The following is a 20,488-nucleotide window of genomic DNA, read 5'->3' on the forward strand; positions in this document are numbered from 1 at the left end:
TCATTATATTCTACTTTTAAAATATCTTTCTAACCATATGCATTTCATAACAAACGGTTTCAAACACTTTTCAAAGACCATCTCGACCGATCCTGGGCAACGTGTTCCTTGAAGTATGAGGGCGCCTTTTATGTAAATTTCTGTTTATCCAAGGAGCAGTGTTTCTAATACACACTGTTGTACATAGTGTACATTTACATGATCGGAACACCAGGGAAATACGCTCAGTTGATAAATACTGTACTCATTTCAATTCTCAAGTAATTTAAAATCCCAATTTATTTTATTTTCAATAAAACAAAAATTGTAGTTTGAGAGTTCAACTATCTTGGGAGGAAATCCCACAAATATATCATAAATTTGTAGACCTTTTCATAGTTGATAAATAAACCAGGCAGGTTGGCTAGGACGGCCGAATGTTAACAGAACGAACACTCAATGGTGTTAACAGATGTTGTGACCAAACACAACATTTCTGCTAACATATAATTAATACAAAATATTCACCCAGTTTAACGACCAAAATACAACTTAGTGAATGTCTGTCTGGAGGAACTTTACCTTGGATGTAAAAATGTGTCTGATGTATAATTCTACTTTTGTAGGTCAGCAAGACAGGAGCGGAGGGAACCGTCCTGGATGAAGCGAAGAATATCAATAAGTCTCTATCGGCCCTTGGGAACGTCATCTCTTCCTTAGCAGACGGAAGGGTGAGTCCTTAACCACTTCCTTCAAACCTTGCTTCTTTGTTTATTTAGCTGTCTGCTGCCCTCTCGTGGCTCAATGTCTCTATATTAAAGGTAGACTGGACAAGGATAAAGACAGGTACCTACCACTCAGATCCAATTATTCCATTGGATACAATGAAATCATTGGGTACGTGCACAGTGACATGAGCTTTCCATAGATGCCCAAGTAGTACTATCATGTCCGCCATAGAATTTGACTGCGTATCTTTATGTGAAAAGAATGTAGATCAAAGGTACATGTACACGCCGGCTGGAGGCCGGTCTCTGGTGTTATTCATGAGCCTCCTAGTGTAACGTCAGATGTTCAGGCTATATTAAAGGTAGTGTGCACACCTGACGTCGAGGCTTGTGAATTACGCCAGAGATCTTGGCCAAATTTCATAGCGCTGCTTAATGGTAAGCAAATTTGCTAAGGTGCAAGTGTATTTCACAGGTTAGCAGAAAAATTTGGCGGCCATAGTGCGTGTTTACTATGGATTTGCATTGTGACGTCATTTATTTTCGTGCGGTAAGCACCAGAAGGTTAGCATGCCTTTTCATGTGCTTACGGTTAGCAGCGCTATGAAATAGAAATTGGACAGTAAGCACAAAATCGGCCGCTAAGCAGCGCTATGAAACTGGGCCCTGCTTTGAGCCTACATCAAGCCCTATTTCATAAAGCTGCTGAGCAGAAAATACTGCTTAAAATTGTTTTTTCGCTGAGCAAAAACTGAGTTGTTGGGCACCAGTCACAACAGTGTAATCACAATGTAATTTTGGCTGGTGACCTATTTCTGGTAAGCAATACTTTTCTGTGTTTATCGAACTTTAATGCTTACAGGCCCAAGACAACCTTCATTTTCTGTACTTTACTTTTTGACTTTTCATTTTATATTTTTCCAGAAAACTCACATCCCGTATCGAGACAGTAAAATGACGAGAATCCTGCAGGAATCTCTGGGAGGGAACTCTCGTACAACCATCGTCATCTGCTGCTCTCCATCCTCATTCAACGATTCAGAGACCAAATCAACGCTCATGTTCGGACAGAGGTAAAGAACCCGGGGGTCGATTTCACTGGTCCTAGGAGTGATTGAAAAACTTAGGCTAATCCTTAGACGGTCAGGTTGGTGTTGTGCATGCCTCCAGCCTGCGTGTACATGCACCTTTGACCTACATTCTTTTCACATGTAGAGATACGCAGTCAAATTCTATGGCGGACATGATACAGTAGTACTGTTTGGGCATCTATGGAAAGCTCAACTTCCACCTCTGGGACAGTGGTTCGAATCCCACTGGGGTCACTATGTGGTGTTGGTTTTGATTGAGCCTCTACTTGACTGCATGGGTTTCCCCCTTGAATAATTCTGTGGGGTTTTCCTCCCACATCTAAAACTTAAATTTTTCATCATCTTCTTTTCTCGCTGAGAATATTTATCCAGAGTCAGAAGTTAGGACAAGTAAATTTAAGTTATTTTGAGTAACTCATCCTAACTCGGATGTCATAACATCGCTGGGATCTTTTTTTTCTGTACTTCAGAGCCAAGACGGTGAAGAACACGGTGACTGTGAACATCGAGTTGACGGCCGAGGAATGGCGTAACCGATACGAGAAGGAAAAAGAGAAAGTGACTAAATTACGGACTCAGCTACAAGCGACAGAAGCCGAGCTACGCAGATGGCGCGGTGGTAGGATAAATTTCCTTAGAATATACCTAGAAAATTACTGAAATATGTTGCAGGCTTGATGCTCTGTATTTGAAAGAGGACACCAAGGTAAAAGGGCACTTCTATAAGCAAGGCAATGACCTGGGACGATTACCTCCGTTGCCTGTGCGAATTATCAGGGCTGTTCACAAAGCTGTTTATTGTTACCACATTCCTACTTCCTAATTTCTCAAGTGACACGGCACTAATAAAATCAATCAATCAAATCATAAATCAATCAATCAATCAATCGACCATCAAGCATTAAATTGTAGAATGCCATAATTCTAGTTGCCTATTGCGAGGCGCTTAGCAAAGTCAAGGAAAAAAGGATGTCAAGGATTTAGGCATGGGTATCATCCACTTTGAGCCTGGCCTGTAGAGCAGAATGCTCTTTCGTCCAAAATGTTTACAAGGCATTTCTGGTTGTTAATTTTCAGGAGAGTCTGTACCAGAGAATGAGCAAGGCAACAAGAACCAGAACATCTTGAAGGAATTGATGCCACCCACGGTACAAACAGTGACTGTATCTGTCTCTGAAGAAGAACGTCTTAAATGGGAGGAGGAGAGAGCTAAGCTGTTTGAACAACTCGATGAAAAGGTAAGGTCCCTTGTCAATATTAGTCTAGGTTAACCAGCAGATAAGTACTGTCCAGGACAAGTTTTTTTTGCCGCTAACTTACCTTGTTTGAAATTGGGTGTTGGAGAAACCATGGGAGACATTCACAGGGCATGGGGCTACATTTGTGTCCCTGAGCCAGACACTTAACTATCATTGCTTCTCTCCACCCAGGGGTAAATGGGTACCTGTGAGGGCAGAGACGGTTCTTGTGTTTGATTTAGCCGAGTAGCGCATTTGTTGCACGAGGCTGTATACTCCCCAGGGAGCTGAGATGGTTTAAGGAGTGAATTAAGGCCCAGTGAACAGGGGTAATATCCTGAAGCGCTTTGAGACACCCGTAGGGAGTGAAAAAGCGCTATATAAAAACTCAATATTATTATTATTATTATTATTACAAAAACTTGCTTAGCAGGAAAAACTTTTGCTTAGCAAACATAGGGTATCAGCCATAATACCATAAGATTATCGTTGCTGCGACTGCTACCCCCTTGTCTAGCCAAAAAAATGCTTAGCAGAATTTTCTGCTTAACAGCTTCACTCCAGGTAGAACAAATGAAAGGACAGGTGTAATCCAGAAGGTTCGCTGTACAAACTGCTTACAATGAAAGTAGTAATCTAGACAGACAAACAAACAATGGACAAGAACTAACAAAGACAGGTCAGCAATGTATGAAAGAAAAACATCTATCAACAATATGAATTCAACAAAGAACCCTTAAATGATGACATTATAATAGTTCATATTTTGACATGCAATGTATTAATGTTTCACCCATTTTTTCTCTGAACATCAGGACAGCGAGATCGACAGCCAATCCCGTCTGACCGAGAAACTCAAGGAGCAGATGCTGGACCAAGAAGAGCTTCTTTCCTCAATCCGGAGGGAGTGTGAGTATCTTCAAACTCAGATGACTCGTCTTGATACGGAGAACATGGCTGCTAAGGAAGAGGCTAAGGAAGTCTTGCAAGCGTTGGAGGAGATGGCTGTCAACTACGATGAGAAGTCTAAGGAACTCGAGGATAAGGCCCGCTCTAATGAGTCGTTGACGGAGGAAGTCGGTGAAAAACTGGTGAGTACTCACTGAGTAACATCAATTTTAAAAAGAAATCGTACTCATTTTCAGATGTAAAAGTAGATACCAGATTTCAGTTATTAAGATTTGAAACTTTGCACGTTGGGTGTATAATCGGGTGAGGTTTTTGCGTTAATGAGTCATGGACGGAGGAAGTCGGTGAAAAACTTGTGAGAACTCTCACTTGGTAATATCAATTTACGAAAGAACTCGTACTCACTTTCAGATGTAAAAGAATTTACTGTTTTTTTTCTGGATCCTTCCCTACATCCCCTTCTCCTCTTTTTTTCTATAAATGGATGTATTTGTTTGTACTTGTTTAAACCTCTGAAGAAGGTCCGGTTTGGATTGAAAGCTAAGGCCATCTACCCTCCTCATTATATATTTTGTTTGTTTGTTATGACCTGACATTTCGATTCTAGCAAAGTCTTTCTTGAAAGCTAAACGACAACACAACATAAAATCTGTGTAGTGTAACTGAAGTATTTGTGTGCCTTCTTTATTCAGAATTCCCTGAATATCATCACGGCACAGTTGGAGAAAGTTCAAGAAGTTGAGCAACATCAACGACATAGGACTACTGAGATGATGACAAGCTTGCTGAAGGATCTAGGGGAGATTGGTGGTGTGCTCGGAGGAAATGTAGCTGACATGAAGGTATGGGGATGGAAATGAGATGGGGCGGGGAGGGGAGGGGTTTAAGATGGGTTAAGGATCTAGGGGAGATTGGTGGTGCGCTGGGAGGAAATATAGCTGATATGAAGGTATGGGAGGGTGGAACGGAGATAGGGTGGGGAGGAGATGGGATAAGGATGTGATAAGGATTGGATAAGGATCTTGGGGAGTTTGGTGGTGTGCGCTGGGAGGAAATGTAGCTGATATGAAGGTATGGGGTTGGAAAGGAGATATGGCGGGAAGGGGATGGGTCAAGGATGGGTTAAGGAAATGTACCTGATATGAATGTATTTGATTTAGTTCTTCAAATTTATTACAATTTTTGTTTAAACATAACTATGGCTATCAAATTAAAATCAATGACCTCATAGTACTAAGCCGACGACATTCACCATTGCTAAATCTTAACCAGAAACTCCAACTTCTTATAAGGCTTTCTTTGTTCGTCCCATCTTCAGCTGAATGTTGAGAATATTGACAAGGTAGACGAGGAGTTCACCATGGCTCGTCTGTACGTTAGTAAGATGAAGACTGAAGTCAAGACGCTCCATCAACGCTGTAAGGTCTTAGAGATGACGTCATCCACTAGCGCCAAGAAGCTGGAGGAAGAAGAGAAGGAACTAGATTCTTGCAGGATGCTTATCTCGCAGGTAAGGAGGAGTCAGGTCGGGGGTCAAGGGAGGTAGGTCAGGGGTCATTGGGAGTAACTAACGCCAAGAAGCTTTTTTTGTGAAAACAATTGTCAACTCATTTGAAAATATTTTTAAAGTTTTGACTAAAGTTTCTTAATCTTTTTTTTTAATTCTTTAAAAACTATTTATAAACTGTGTAAAATTGTTCTTGATTAATTGAAACATAGAATGATTGGAAATGTTTATTTTATTTTTTAAACAGCATGAAGCTAAAATTAAAACAGTGAGTGAGAATCTCCGTGAAGTAGAGTTTAAGAAACAGAGTCTGGAGGACAAACTGGACATTCTGAATGAGCAGCTGGAGCAAGTCAATTCACAAGGTGAGGCTGAAACCAGACATATTGATTTCCGAAGAAGAGCAAACTGTCTTTTTGTGGTATGTCATGGCTTAGCGGTTGACAGCACTGGACTGGAGCTCAGGGCCCAATTTCATAGAGCTGCTTCGCACACAAATTTGCTTTGCATGAAATTTCTTCCTTCATATAAAAAAACAAGATTACCAACCAAATTTCCACGTGATTTTCAGAATAAGCAAACAGCTGAATACCAGTAACAAGCAATATACAATAAATGGAAATTTGGTCGGTAATCCATCTTTCATCAAGGAAGAAATTTCATGCTAAGCAAATTTTTATGCTTAGCAGCTGTATGAAATTGGGCCCTGGTGTTTCTGATCAGCAGACTGTGGGTACAAACTTGGTCTTGACACTTGTGTCTGAAGGTAAGACACTTAACCATTGCTTTCTCCTTGGGATGGGACGTAAAACCGTTGATCCTGGGTGTTGTGTACCACTCATAAAAAGAACCTGTGTACTTATTGAAAAGAGAAGGGGTTCGTCGCGGTGTTCCTGGTTTAATTGGCTGCATATTGCACCACAGCACCTTGTAAACCATTACACGTTGCTATAAAGGAATAGGTCTCATACTTCAACACGTAGCTCCACATACCTTGCAGGTAATAACTCTGAGCGCTTTATTAACTCAGGGGTGGGATAAAGCTCTGTGTTTTAAGAACCTAGTAATATTATTATTATTATTCAGAGGAGTTGTTCAACTGTGCTTTTGTTTGGTTTTCCTAGCAGCCGCCCAAAAGAAAACGTTGGAAGGGAAGGCTCTGGAAGACAAGGCTAGGGAGAGTGAGGAATCGGCCAAGGAACTGAAGGCTAAGATGGAAGCTCAGATGGAGAAGCATCGGGAAGCTCACCACCAACTCCTGACTAGTCTCAGAACGGAAATCTCAGAGAAGGAACACCAGATTGAGGAACTCAAAGAGTAAGTCCATTTTCAAGTTCTGCTTGTTTTTTTATTCTTTACATGGATCTGTCAATTAATTACTCGTTCCAATCTTTCTAAATGTCTTAGATCATCCACTGCTCTAGAATTGCAAGAGTCGTGGGTTCGAAACCCCACCCGAGTAACATGCCTGTGATATTTTATCACAGGACTCGGGGAAAGTACTGAGTATACAGTGCTAACACACATGGGTAAAAACCAAAATTAATATTAGATCATCAACTTCTTCGTTACTGGTTTTCCCCCAAACCCACAACAATTTGGGTGACAGGGCTTTTTTCTCATGCTGGTCCTTTACGTGTATTTTGGAATAATCTGCCTTTAATATTCGTAACATGTCTTCCATTCATAAGTTCAAAGAGGCCCTCAAAACCAACTTTTTTACAGCTGCTTTTCACTAGTTTTGTGTGTCTTCCTTGCGCCATGAGCATCACTTGTGGTGGATACCGGCGCACTATAAGTGTTCTTCTTTTTTATTATTATTAAAGTTCTGGGGGCGCTTCACAGAGGTTAAAAATACTAAGCAAGTTAAGAAAAAACAGAACAATTGTGTTTGCTTTCTTAATATATCTGAATCTATCTACATGAAGATCGGTCTTGTTTTAAATCAATTCTTTGGTTTCAATTCGATTGCTCAGAACCTTAAGGTCAACCAGAATCTTAAGGTAGGATATGAAACTTTGCATGGTGGAAATAGGATATAGAAAGGTTTGCGGTAACACCATGTAGTGACCATCTCTAATTAGTTGGGGTGGTTCTGAAAAGAACCGTTGGTTTCAACTCGACGTTTTCGATCAGTATGCTCTGATCGTCTTCTGGAGAAAGCTGGAATCTGATGCTGCATGCTGCTTAAGTACTGTGGAGGTGGATTGGTGATGCACAAAGGCGGGAAATAGATGGTGTAATTACATGATGTAATTAAATGGTGTTACCGCAAACCTTTCTATATATACAGAATCTTAAGGTTACAAGTAAAAGGCTAACAAAAAATTGTGTTTTCTTTCATTTTTAGCTTGAATCAGAATCTGACTCTACAGCAGGAGAAACTTCACCTGGATTACGAGAAACTGAAGCAAGAAGAAACAGAAAAATCCCGTAAACTCAATGAACTCAGGTGTGTACATGTATAGGACAAATATTGTACCTCTGTGATGTCTGTTGTACGATGTCATGGCCAAGTGGTTTAGAGCATCGATTTCATGTTCTTGTGGTTAAGTTATATTTAGATCTGATGTATTATTAATTTTTTTTACTTTCAGTCAACAAGCTGACCGAAGGGAACAAGCTAAGCAAGACTTGAAGGGTCTGGAAGAAACAGTGGTAAGTATATTATATTATTGACACAAGTTGCTTTAAGTTAGATAAGAAACAAGGAAGGTAGTTGTAGCACTGAAAGACACAGGGCACTATTGGTAATTGTCAAAGTCCAGTCTTCTCACTTCATGTGTCTCAACGTATGTATAAAAAAACAAACCTGTGAAAACTTAAGCTCAATTGGTTGTTGCAGTTGCGAGATGATAATGAAAGAAAAAAAAAACACCTTGTTACACGAAGTTGTGTGCTTTCAGAAGATTGATTTTGAGACCTCAAATTCTAAATCTGAGGTCTGGAAATCAAATTTGCGGAAAATTACTTCTTTCTGGAAAACTATGTCACTTCAGAGGGAGCCGTTTCTCACAATGTTTTATACTATCAACCTCTCCCCATTACTAGTAACCAAGTACGGTTTTATGATAATAATTATTTTGAGTTGTTACCAACAGTGTCCACTGCCTTTAAATTGGAGTAATTGTTCAGACGATTCTTTTCGCGGCTGTAACCAATAATTGTTTCAGTTGATTTGGCCATTGGTTAATCACTTGCCAATGTCTGAAACAGTTTTGGTTACAGCTGCGAAAACGCACCCCTGACGGCAATCTAATCTATGACCTTTGACCTTTCCCATCAGGCCAAGGAGCTTCAGACGCTGCACAACCTGCGTAAACTCTTTGTGCAGGATCTGCAGAACCGAGTCAAGAAAGCCCTCGAAGGCAGCGATCGGGACGACGACGCAGGAGGCAGCCAGGCACAGAAACAGAAGATCTCCTTCCTGGAGAATAATCTGGAACAGCTGACTAAAGTACACAAGCAGGTGAGTCACCGGGGGCAGCCATCTTGTAGGGAGCCCTCTATGGCAAGAATATAATAATAATAATAATAATAATAATAATAATAATAATAATAATAATAATATTAATAATAATAAACTACAGCATTTATAAGGCGCACTTTACTGAAAAAGAGAAACATTCAAAGGCGCCGGTCAAGTTTTCTCAAGATGTTGGAAAGCAAGCAAGAACAAGTGTGTTTTGAGTTTCTGCTGGAAGAGAGTGATGTTGTGTATTTGTCTGATGTATTCCGGAAGTGAGTTCCAGAGTCTAGGTGCTATGTTGGAGTAAGCCCTGTCCCCGTAACTGGCCAGGCGAGTTCGAGGAACATGGAGCGTATTGCTGATAGATGTCTAGAGATCGTGTATGTAGGGTCCAACTCAATGGGCCATATTTTTGACCACGTGAGGGCGCTCTCAATCACTTCCGGGGGTATATTCATTCATACCCAAAACAGTTTTTAAAGATTGGAACACATTATAACCACAGACATCTAATCCATCACAGACAATAAGACTTTTAAAGGAGCCGTTATAATCCACCTCTAAAGCAAATTGAAACTACGGCGCAACAAAAGTGACAGAACGCCTATTAATTTGTGCAGGGCGAATCGCGTGTACCCCCGGAAGTGATCAAAATACTATTTATAGCGCCCTCGCGCGGTCAAAAATAAGGGGCATTAAAAAACTATCACTGAACTCTTCTTGTGCCAACTTTTGTTTTGTGTTTTGAATTTAAAATGCTCACCTACATGTATGTGTATGCTTTTCGATAATTCGGTATTAGAGACCGTAAATGTCGTTCTCACCAAACAAAATGTCCTTTACAATGAATCTTGCTGGCTTTAATTTGCCTTGGTACATGTACATCACAAAGATAATGCTGTTTCTTGAGTGATAATGCCCTCTTGTGATAGCATGTATATTATTGGTAGTACATGTACGATTGAGTTCATACTAAAGATGGACATACACATGTACAATAATGGCACTTTCGGAATTTATAAAATAAATCATACTTGTTATGACCTTGGCACTGAAAGAGTTAACAAACAAACATGTAATTGGCTTCAAGTTTTGTTTTTCATTTTTTATTAAACATGATATATAATGGTTGCATGGTTTATTTATCAAAACACTGCAATACAGCGGCTAAAAGTCGAAATGTACAGTTTACAAAAATAGTCATTAAAATCATTTCTATATTAAACAAAAGAATATATATAAAATGTATAAACACACAGGCAACAAATTAATCTGGCATTTATTCTCTTTATTTTCAACCATCTATGCTCACTATTATTCTTTTGTCGTTACCAGCTCGTCCGTGATAACGCCGACCTACGCTGTGAGCTGCCGAAGCTTGAGAAACGTCTACGTGCAACCTCAGAGAGAGTCAAGTCACTCGAGGCTGCCCTGAAAGAAACAAAAGAGGGCGCTATGCGTGATCGCAAGAGGTAATCTCAACTAATTGGTGTCAAATTATTTATTCATATTCACTGTCCTTGAATGAAACTTGTTGAAGGCTGAATAAATACTTCATATTGTGCAGAAACATTTTGACCACAAAATTTACTTTTCCAAACTTTCAAACCAGGGGTCAAGTTCACAAAGAGCTAAGATTGATCTTAACTGCAAATCAATTGTAGTCGCTGAGTAAAGTGTGATGTTAGAATACAAATCATTATGGTAATTCTGACAATTCGTCTTGCCATGAATTTATTGCTCTGTGAAATCGGCACCTGATACCTTTTCCAATTTCATAAAGTCTTTAAGCATAAACCTTTGCTTAGCACAAAAACATTTTTGTAAGCAAAAGCAGCTTACCAGCAAGAACACACCAAACAGTTGCCAGTGCTGCGAATATTACCTTGGTAATTTTTTGCTTTGCATAGAATTTCGCTAGCAGAATATTTTTCTGCTGAACAGTTTTGTGAACTGGTACTTTTTAGACTAACCATTGTTTTTCTTATTGTGTGAGTCTAGGTACCAGCAAGAAGTGGACAGGATCAAGGAAGCAGTCCGTCAGAGGAACAGTGCAAGAAGAGGCAACTCCCCACAGATAGGTTTGTAATAAATAAAGTTTTCCTGACGATGACTTGGAGAAGCTGAAAAAAAATTAGATCAATGAAAAACTCACTCCACGGTTGTGAAGTAAATAACCAGAAGTTCCTTTATCTCCTAAGAGAAAGTAGTAGTCCCTGCTGATTTCCTTTTCTCCGCCTAGGTAGTAGTTAAAACGCAGAATAGTTCGTTTCAGAACTAAGAAGTCTCCCAAATTCATAAAATATGATTCGCTGTAGTAGAGAAATCTCTCTGGGTAGCAGCAAGACAAATTCTTAAAAGAACACAATCTGTCAGTAAAATCTTTCAGATTCCAATATTTTTGCATAGTTACATTTCTTCAATTTGAAATGATTTATGGTTGGAAGCTGCTGTACTTCTATTCGATCTAACTTTTAACCAGTTTTTATTACCATTAATTTTAAATAAAAATAAAAATGTGATTTCTTACTTCAGCCAAGGCCATCCGGGCAGGTCACCCGCCCCTCTCTCCGGGCAACATGGGCATTAGAGGTGGAGGACAGGTCATCGGGCTCCGTGGGGGCGGAGGGCAGGGGCCAATCAGGTCGAGCCCCCAGCAGAGTCCAGACGGTAACGTCAATCACAATCAACAGTTCGGCCAAGCTAATTTGGACAAATCGTAAGTTTCTTTTCACTGATTTTTCGCTCTTTGGGAGGTGCAAGGTTGGGGTGTGTACAAATGTTGAAGTTCTGAGGTTGTCGTTAAGTACTTGTCTTGCTCCTTAAAGTATTAAGCCTGGTTTATACTTCCTGCGGATGCAAATGAGATATAAATTTGGATGTCACAGGAATGTTTTGCAGGAGTTGAGCACATCTAACTGATTCAAGCTATTTGTTGCGAATTTGTGATGTAAAAATTCACCATTTGCAGGAAGTATGAACCTGGCTTTAGTGTCTGTTTTGCAAAGGAAGGTTGTGGAAGTTAGTATTGCTTTTGAATTAAAAATGCTGTTGGAAGTTTTGGTTCAGTTCATTGTTTAAAATGTTGATATGTTGATGTTGTGTGGGTAGCGGCCATCTTGGATTTCAACATGAAGTTGAATATAATGCATGAAGCTGCAATCCCGGTCAAAATAATTGGGTTATGTGCATAGAGTTATACATAAGAACTAGAGGGCGCACTGGTGATGCTGCTTGCACAAATGCGACGGGACCGTTAGATGACAAGCGCGCCATTCTGTACGCGCGTTGAACATGATATACACGTTCAGTTTTTTTTTATTGAACACTGACGAGATGCTGTTTTGTCAACTTACAAAATGGCCGCACAAAAACACACGCTAAGCAATGCCTGTTTGTTCAACTTAGAAAATGGTCGCCTGCGCGCATGCTGGGGCGCGTATATAGGCCAGTAAGCCCTCTTGGTCTTATAGTTAACTCTATGGTTATGTGACATTAAACAGCCCCTCTCCTGTTACCTCGCTCAATGTTGTTAACCCCAGCTGTAGTGCAGACAGTGCAATGAGAGCCAGTATTGAACATGGGCTAGGACCCATTGAGATATGGCAGGGATTGTAGCCTGCCTCCCGCTATGTTTGGCTATTTCTAGACCAATACATCTCGGACCAATTTCATAAAGCCTGTAAGCACAAAAACTTGCTAAGCACAGACAAATACTGTTCAGCAGAAACTGGTTACCAGAGAAAAGTCCATGAAGATTGCATTGTTAAGACTGGTATCCCACCCATTTTTTGCTTAGCATAGAAATTTGCTAAGCAGTATTTTCTGCTTAACAGCTTCATGAAATTGGGCCCAGGCTAGATTTGGGGAGACTATTACCTCAAAGCCAACAGACATTAAAAAAGAAGATTTTCCTATAGACCTTTCTTTTGTTGATAAACAAACCGCCTTGGTTGGCATGGTCTGCAAGCTTTCAATTAAATAAAATACTTCTAATAATTAGTTGTTTTGTTTTTAACAAAATCAACAAACTTGGTTACATTGTTTTAAAAAATAGCAATCTTTTCTTGATTTGCACTTTCCATAGTTTTTATAAATTTGGGTTGGCAAAAACTCTGGCTGCGTTGTTGCAAAAGAAAGGTCTGTAGTGAGACACTGACTTATATAGTCTATGATGGTATCACTCACATTGACCTCTTGGGACATGACCAAGATGGCCGCCATTGTCTCATATATTTGTGTTTGCATGATGCATGTATTGTCAAACGTTGTATCTAACCGTATTTATACAGCAATGTGTTCAACTTTCCCGCTGGTACCCCGTCGCCGTCGGCCAGTGACAAACCCGTCCGAAGGAAACATCACTCTCAGCATCGTGCCCGCTCGCATTCAAACTCCAAACAAGACAACCCCAACTCCTCCCACCACCAACGACAATCCCAGCATGCATCATCACCCAATGTGTCCCATGATGCATCAGAGGGGGCTACGGGGGCGCAATCAGATCCCTTATCAACGTTGGTATTTTTTTTGGTTCTGTTTTTGTTTTTATCATTTTTTTGTTTTTAAACCCTGCTATGCAAATTCTTTTGTTGTTTCCGTTAAATGCATGAAATATTATGCTGCAAAATCAATTTTGTTTTTAACTCTAACGCTCTGTACTTTTATTTTTGAAACCTGAATTGATAATCACATTAAAATTTGGATTCTTCATTCTTCCCATCAGTTACTTTTAAAACCTGAAACAATGTCTTTAAAAAAGGGGTGACAACGGATTTGTATATGGGTTTTTTTCTGTGACATTTTGTGACACTCTTTATAATAATGGTTTTACTTTCACAACTTCTTATTTTAATTTGGAGTTGAACAAAGAAGATTTGATTGGGACTTGAACCAATGACCTACAGATTACCATGATTAATTGACCAGCCGTCGATTTCACCAAACTCCTTCTAACTTAGGACTAATCCTAGGACTTAGGACGAGTTTTAAAAGTTCCTTATCCATAGACGTTAGGACGCATTGAACCCATCCTAAGTAAGGACGAGTTACTTGTCCTAACTCGAGATAGCGTTTCGTGAAATCGGCTGCAGCACTCTACCAACTGAGCTATCCTTTATTTATGAAGTTTGGTTTATGTTTGTTTCCTATACAGATCAAGCAGCTATAATAACCTGAACTCCAACCAGAATGATGTGGAGAACATGGAAAGAAAGGCCAAGAGGCTACCCAAGCTTCCTGGAGGTATGACAACCAGGCTAGGCACCTTTGACATTCATTGGTGAAAATGACACAAATTACATTCGCTAAATCTGCAGCCAAAGTTGTGTTCACAACTCTCTTGATCGAGAGCATATTGCACCACAGCACCTTGTAAGCCAAATCGGAATACCTTGCAGGAAACTACTGAATCCACTATTAGGCCACATAGACCGTCATTTTTTGGGGGGCGGAGGTTTTTTTTTATTTTATTTTTTTTAATAGTTTTGTTGACATGCCAAATATGAAAACAAAAATAAAGAAATATCTTGGCAGTAAAAGTATAAAGAGATATCCAGAAATGGGGGAAAAAAATAAATAAAATGGGGTGCGGGGGTTTGAACGGTCGGCTAGGGACGATCATCAGTTTTTTTTTTATGTGGCCTTATTATTATTATTTTTGCTCAGTTGCTCTTGTTTTCAGCCTAAGTCGCAGCAGTCAATTTGGATAGATCCTTAAGCTCTGTGTCTTTTTCTTTTCAGCTAAACTTGATTCAGCTGACATTGCAGCAATGAAGGCAAGGGGACGACAAAAGACATCTACTAATAACACAAGCAAGACGCCCATGACTGGTAGGTTGTAATATTAATCTGGTGCCCAGACTGCTCATTCAAATAAACCAATGCAGGAATAGCCATAATGAAAAGGCACCAGTCTTGACCAAATCCATTATGGCGGCTCTGTATACAATATCAAGCCTAACACTTTCAAATTGCACTACTCTTTCTTCAGGAGAATGCTGAATTACTAATTGCGAGTCTTTTTTATATATTTTGATGTTGATACTTTAGGTTTGTATTTAAGCTGTATTTATTAGAAAAAAACAATCCTTTGCGACTGGAAATTAAAACCTCTTTTTCCTGTTTTTATTTACAGCCACCGGTGAACCAGCAAGCTAATGATTGTAGATTTCAGCAAACAAATCACAAAGAAAGATAACAAAAAAAGTAAGGAAAAAAATATAGACAAAAACCTAGTGTTAATGAAATTTGAAACTCACTGCTAATGTAGTAAAGTTAAGGTGCACTATATTAGGCTTTTAATGAATTTGGTCTGGCTTCCTGACTGTGGGTGGTACAGTTTTATTCATACATGTACATCACAGCGCCAGACTTTTCAATTCAAGCCAACCTTGCTCAAGTCAAGACAACATTGGTCACTTTCCAAGACTGCACATCCTGGATTTCAATGAATCTATACATGACATCATTGTCACCAGACTGAATCTTGCCATACTGCTTATTTCAAAATGGCCGCTGGCTTAACCTTGGTAGTTAAGACAGGCGTAGAAAAAAACACAATCTAGATGAGTTTTAACGACTACAAAAATAAGAGATTTACTGACGGCAAAATGTACAACTGGTTCTATAAGTAAGATACATTAACTTGGTGTAATGGCAATTCACATTATTTCAATGAAATTGTATAAAATATGGGAAATTTGTAAGTAATCTGAGCCTAATCTTAGTGACATTTTGGCAAGTAGATTAAAAGATAAATAGAAGCTTCCTGTAGGATTAAAAAAATAAATAATAATAACACAATTTGGATGTCTGAAAACATCTCTAAAAATATAACAACAAAACTCCCTGCATGTGTTAATAATGAAGTCTTGTTTGGTGTGTAACTCAACGCTAAATTATTACCTAACAAAATGTATTGGAATAAGTTTTTTGTAAAAAAAAAAAATAACAGTTTTGTCCAAAAGTGTTCTTTGTACGTAAAACTGTCTACTAGAAAGTGAATACATGTAGCTTATAAACAAAGGTATGCATTGTATCTGATAATGTTCAAATATTTCGGGCAACAAAAATGACACAAGTAACATTTGAAAGTTTCTGCACAACAAACATTAAGTTGACCGCTTGTTCACAATATTTTGTTTTCTATTCAACAATTTGTTAGGATTCGCAATATCATGACGGGATATAAAATGTGGAGTTTGGAAAAATAATTCTTTTGATACAAAGATTGATGCATCGGTCGTAGTTAAAGCTAAATGAAATTGTCAAGAGCTGTATACTTCATTTTCATCTCTCAAGAAATTGTTTCTCTTAACGACGAGCAGAGTATACTGTTCGAAATGTCAAGACAACACCAGTTCTTCTCAACACTTCTCCGAAAGGAGGTTTTGCACATGAGTTTACCTACAGGTTTACATTTTATAGCTAACGTGTCATCCACACCAAGCAAAGCTTCAAACATCACTTAAATTGTTTCTGCTTTCAAATCTGTTTCCACATACAAACAAGTACATACAATTTCCAAAATAATTGGAGACTTTTGGGACTCTTGGTGGCAGCAGACTTACCAGGTAAATCCATTGTTCTCGGTAAAGTGTGCACGCTCAGAACTACGTAAACAATTTAAACTTACTTGGTAAGTGTGCTGCCATCTAGTGTTTTAAAGTATCCCATTGTTACTGCCATGCTTAAATCAAGGGAAGAAAACAAACTTAAAAAATTAAATGCAAACTCTGCGATTGTTTGGACATCTCTGTAATACTTTGAACTGTGTCCAAATCCATTTAGTGGCAAAGCATTCTTATAAAATGTGCTGAACAGTTTCTATTGGGGACCAGTGGCAGACAGTCCTAAAAAAGCACAGCTTTAGCCTGTAACCTGCGAATGCAAAGCTTAGTGACGCATTGTGGCTTAGCAGGTTTAATGAAAATTCACCTCAATATTTCAAGTAATTGAGTTTTTATGTGTGCAGCAGATATGTGTAGATTCAAATCATTAATTACATCTATCATAAAAAAGTAAACTAGTTTAATTTATAAATAATTTCAAAATTACCTTATTTCTCTTTAAAAGTTTGTTTTCTTTTTCGAAAAGATAGAAACTTGAGAGGAGTAATATTTGTATAAATACAACTTTTTTGTCTGTTTTAAATTATAAATGTGATTACAAACAAAGTATATTTAATTGTAAGTCTTTTAGATTAGGGCAACATGTTTTAACTTTCCGAGAAATTGTCCAGCGACTTTTTACTGGGAAAGTTAATTGGTCAGTCAAATACGCACATGTCAAAAAACGCACAGGCATTTCCTAAAGGAGTTCCAGTTTTTGTAGATATAGCGAACTTTAGTAGACTCTGGATGACCAGATAGTGTTTTTGAATGTTAACACAATATAGCGCCCTCTGGAGCCAAAAAGTTCCTCACTTATGTAGCTCATCACTGATCCTAGCCTGAACCTCTGGGCCCAATTTCATGGCTCTGCTTACGATAAGCACAGAATCGGCGAATTCTGTGCTTACAGCAACGTATTTCAAGGGTTAGGGGCGAATTTTGGCTTCTGTGCATGCGTACTCCTTGTTACTAGGCATTCTACGCTTTCAAGGCTAATGCAGAAAAATAAGGTGCTTGCATGTATTACGGGGAATCGTGATTGTAAGCGCAGAATTCGGCGGTAAGCAGACCCATGAAATTGAGCCATGATGTAAGACCAGATACCTGCCTTGAGCACCTGGCAGGATCCTGCCAGATGTACCTTTGACCTTGCATCCATTTTCATATGGAGATTCACAGTCAGATCACGGATACATGTACACATAGTGAACAAAACAATATTAAATGCATGTTGAAACATTATGCACCTGCTGCATGCAGACGATCGAAAGTGCAAGCTGACACTACATCACCTCAGATCAATCATAACACAGATATAGAAAGCTTGCATGGTTATCCAATGGAATTATTGTGTTCAATGAATTCATTGAGCCTATAAGACCACAGACAGGGGACCAGGCTACCCTGACCCTGCCAGCCCAGCTCCAGTTTGTGTATTGCATTCGACCAGGCTACCCTAATCCTGCCAGCCCAGCTCCAGTTTGTGTATTGCATTCAATAAGTCTTGATGTTGTTAATTTTCTGCTGTCTGCTTACTCCCAGATATTCCTTTTTAGTTTCCTTCGCATTCCAAATGTCTCCCCCTGACATTTAACCCTAACACTAACCTTTCACCTCAACCCCCACCCCCCCCCTAAACTAATGAGTCCAACCCCAAATTCGTCCCCCTCTCGTTCACCAGCTCCTTTGCAGTGTTCAAGTGAAATACCTTACCATGTGAGGTGTGTCGTGCTAGAACCTGCTTGAGTTTTCAACTATTGTCTTACGTTTTTACGTTTATTTCAAATGTTCGAATCCTGAAGTCTTTTATCGTCTCTGTATCTTGAAGAAACTGGTCTTGGGTGAAATGCTTTCCTCGGCCGATTCCATTCAAAGTACTGGTCAGTTTGAAATATTGTATCGGTTACCAGCTTATCTTGTGTACAAAATCTACACACTGTGTGTGGCTGGTAATCTGTATCAAATTTTAGAATTTGGCCCCAGTTTTGGATGCATGTCTTACCTGAGCCAGTCGACCTTTTAGTTGACCTCCAACCTTTCATTTGACCTATGAAATATTGTGTCATTGCATTTGAAATCATTGCAAAGTTGTTGTCTGTGGCTTAGAAATTATTTTCTGTGAGCTTAGTCATGTCGAAATACTGTGTAAGAGCAAATGCTTGTTTTGATGTTGGGGGGGGGGGGTTGGATTTGGCTCTTGTAGGATATTTCATCCTTTTCTGAATAATTCTTTGAAATAGCTTCTAAATTCTTGATGTCTCCATTTGAAAGATTTGAATATCAGTAGACTGGTTCCCCTGCTGCATTATGAAAGACTTTGTGTTCAAAACAACGACTATTCACTTTCCTGTCTTCAGGAAATGAGACATATCCCATCCCTTTCTTTGGTCGCAGTAGAAACTAAACGTGCAGTGATTTTCCATAGAACTCTTTCTATCTTTTAATCTGGTGTTAATCTCTTAATCTGATGGTCATAGAGATTAAGAAGTGTACAGTAAAGTGGACAGCTTAATCTTGTTTTCATCTCGTTAGAGTAACCAACAATAAATCACTAATGTGATGGAATGATAGCTTTGTAATTAAAGACCATCTGTGTATTGCGATGAGATCATGTTGATTTTTAATGGGTAAAAAGGTTGGGTAGAGTTTTAAACTTTTCGCCTTCACGCCCGTGTAGATTTTTTAGTGAGGCAATATTTATTTCCCTGCAGATGTCAAGGATGAAGAAAAATAATACATTTTTTCAATATTTGCCCCAAATTCGAGTAATTTTCAACATCCCATTCATCAGTAAAATCTTAAAAATAAACAATTTTCTATATAATGAGTAGTGTAGATGGCCTTAGCTTATGATCCAAACCAGACCTTCTTCAGAGGCAATTTTATATATAGATGTATTTTTCCCCCCAATTTTATTTTGTTGATGTTGCAAGTCCTGGTTTTTCATCAAATTATTCTGTAAACCTTCCTCCAGAAATATAATCACACCTGTTTATTATTTTTTTTTCAATATGAAAGTAGTTGAAAACTCAAGCTAGTTCTAGAAACCATGTCTGTATAATCGCTCAATTTCTATTTCAATGCCAAAAAATTCTTATTGTGTCCCTTTTTTGGTGCTTTTTCATATAATGCTACTGTCTAACTTCTCAAATTTTGTACCAAGGTGTTATGTTTTTGAGGTGATGCGTAAACTCAAGGGTTTCTGGAAGGGAAACTGTGTTGAGTTACTCTGACTTTCTTTGGTTGTTGTAGGGTTCTGACACCACAAGTAGAGGTAAAAATGCCTAATATTGTTTTACAAAGATGTAAATTAGATCCCAGTATGATGTTATTTTGAGGAAACAAATTCCACCAGGAACTTCTTACAGCTCCACTCCACTCCATCAATAAAATGTCTTAAAGACCCTGGACACTATTGGTAATTGTCAAAGACCAGTCTTCTCACTCAGTGTATCTCAATATATGCATAAAATAAACCTGGTCGTCGGAGTTGTGATATAACTATGAAAGAAAACAACATGCTTGTCACACAAAGTTGTGTGCTTTCAGATGCTTGATTTCGAGACCTCAAATTCAAAACTTGAGGTCTTGAAATCAAATTCGTCTTTCTCAAAAACTATGTCACTTCATAGGGAGTTGTTTCTCACAATGTTTTATACTATCAACCTCTCCCCGTTACTCGTTACCAAGTGAGGTTTTATGCTGAAAATTATTTTGAGTTATTACCAATAGTGTCCACTGCATTTAAACAGTTTTCATTGTAAACCTATCATGAATCAATGCCATACACAACCATGAGTACACCTTTTGTTAGAAAGACACCAACTGAACAACAGCTGAATATTGTGTACATCTTTGCTGATCTTGTATTCAACAAACTCAATCACTTTTTAGTCAACATTGACACAGCGATTGTTAATTGATATATAATAACATTCAGATAACTGCTCCATC

The 20,488-nt window shown here is 38.8% G+C and overlaps 1 protein-coding gene across 3 annotated transcripts in view; it reads left to right on the top strand.

The window, feature by feature from the left end:
* The window catches only part of LOC117299843 (kinesin heavy chain-like), a 46,486-nt gene extending 27,731 nt beyond the window's left edge, over positions 1-18,755 (top strand). The window contains exons 8-26 of one of the 3 annotated variants that reach the window (XM_033783390.1): positions 606-710; positions 1,632-1,780; positions 2,269-2,417; positions 2,876-3,036; positions 3,852-4,127; positions 4,638-4,787; positions 5,264-5,455; positions 5,700-5,817; positions 6,577-6,769; positions 7,803-7,904; positions 8,050-8,110; positions 8,739-8,921; positions 10,257-10,393; positions 10,923-11,002; positions 11,457-11,640; positions 13,214-13,438; positions 14,077-14,165; positions 14,664-14,753; positions 15,058-18,755. In XM_033783390.1, coding sequence (XP_033639281.1) covers positions 606-710; positions 1,632-1,780; positions 2,269-2,417; positions 2,876-3,036; positions 3,852-4,127; positions 4,638-4,787; positions 5,264-5,455; positions 5,700-5,817; positions 6,577-6,769; positions 7,803-7,904; positions 8,050-8,110; positions 8,739-8,921; positions 10,257-10,393; positions 10,923-11,002; positions 11,457-11,640; positions 13,214-13,438; positions 14,077-14,165; positions 14,664-14,753; positions 15,058-15,080 — 2,667 coding nt within the window. In that variant the 3' untranslated portion in view covers positions 15,081-18,755. The remainder of the gene's footprint in view (positions 1-605; positions 711-1,631; positions 1,781-2,268; positions 2,418-2,875; positions 3,037-3,851; positions 4,128-4,637; positions 4,788-5,263; positions 5,456-5,699; positions 5,818-6,576; positions 6,770-7,802; positions 7,905-8,049; positions 8,111-8,738; positions 8,922-10,256; positions 10,394-10,922; positions 11,003-11,456; positions 11,641-13,213; positions 13,439-14,076; positions 14,166-14,663; positions 14,754-15,057) is intronic. The other 2 variants (XM_033783391.1, XM_033783392.1) reach the window with 2 other exon arrangements.
* Positions 18,756-20,488: the final 1,733 nt, after the last annotated feature.

This window comes from Asterias rubens, chromosome 15 (genome assembly GCF_902459465.1).
Source record: "Asterias rubens chromosome 15, eAstRub1.3, whole genome shotgun sequence".
In the NCBI taxonomy this organism is placed as follows: Eukaryota; Metazoa; Echinodermata; class Asteroidea; order Forcipulatida; family Asteriidae; genus Asterias; species Asterias rubens.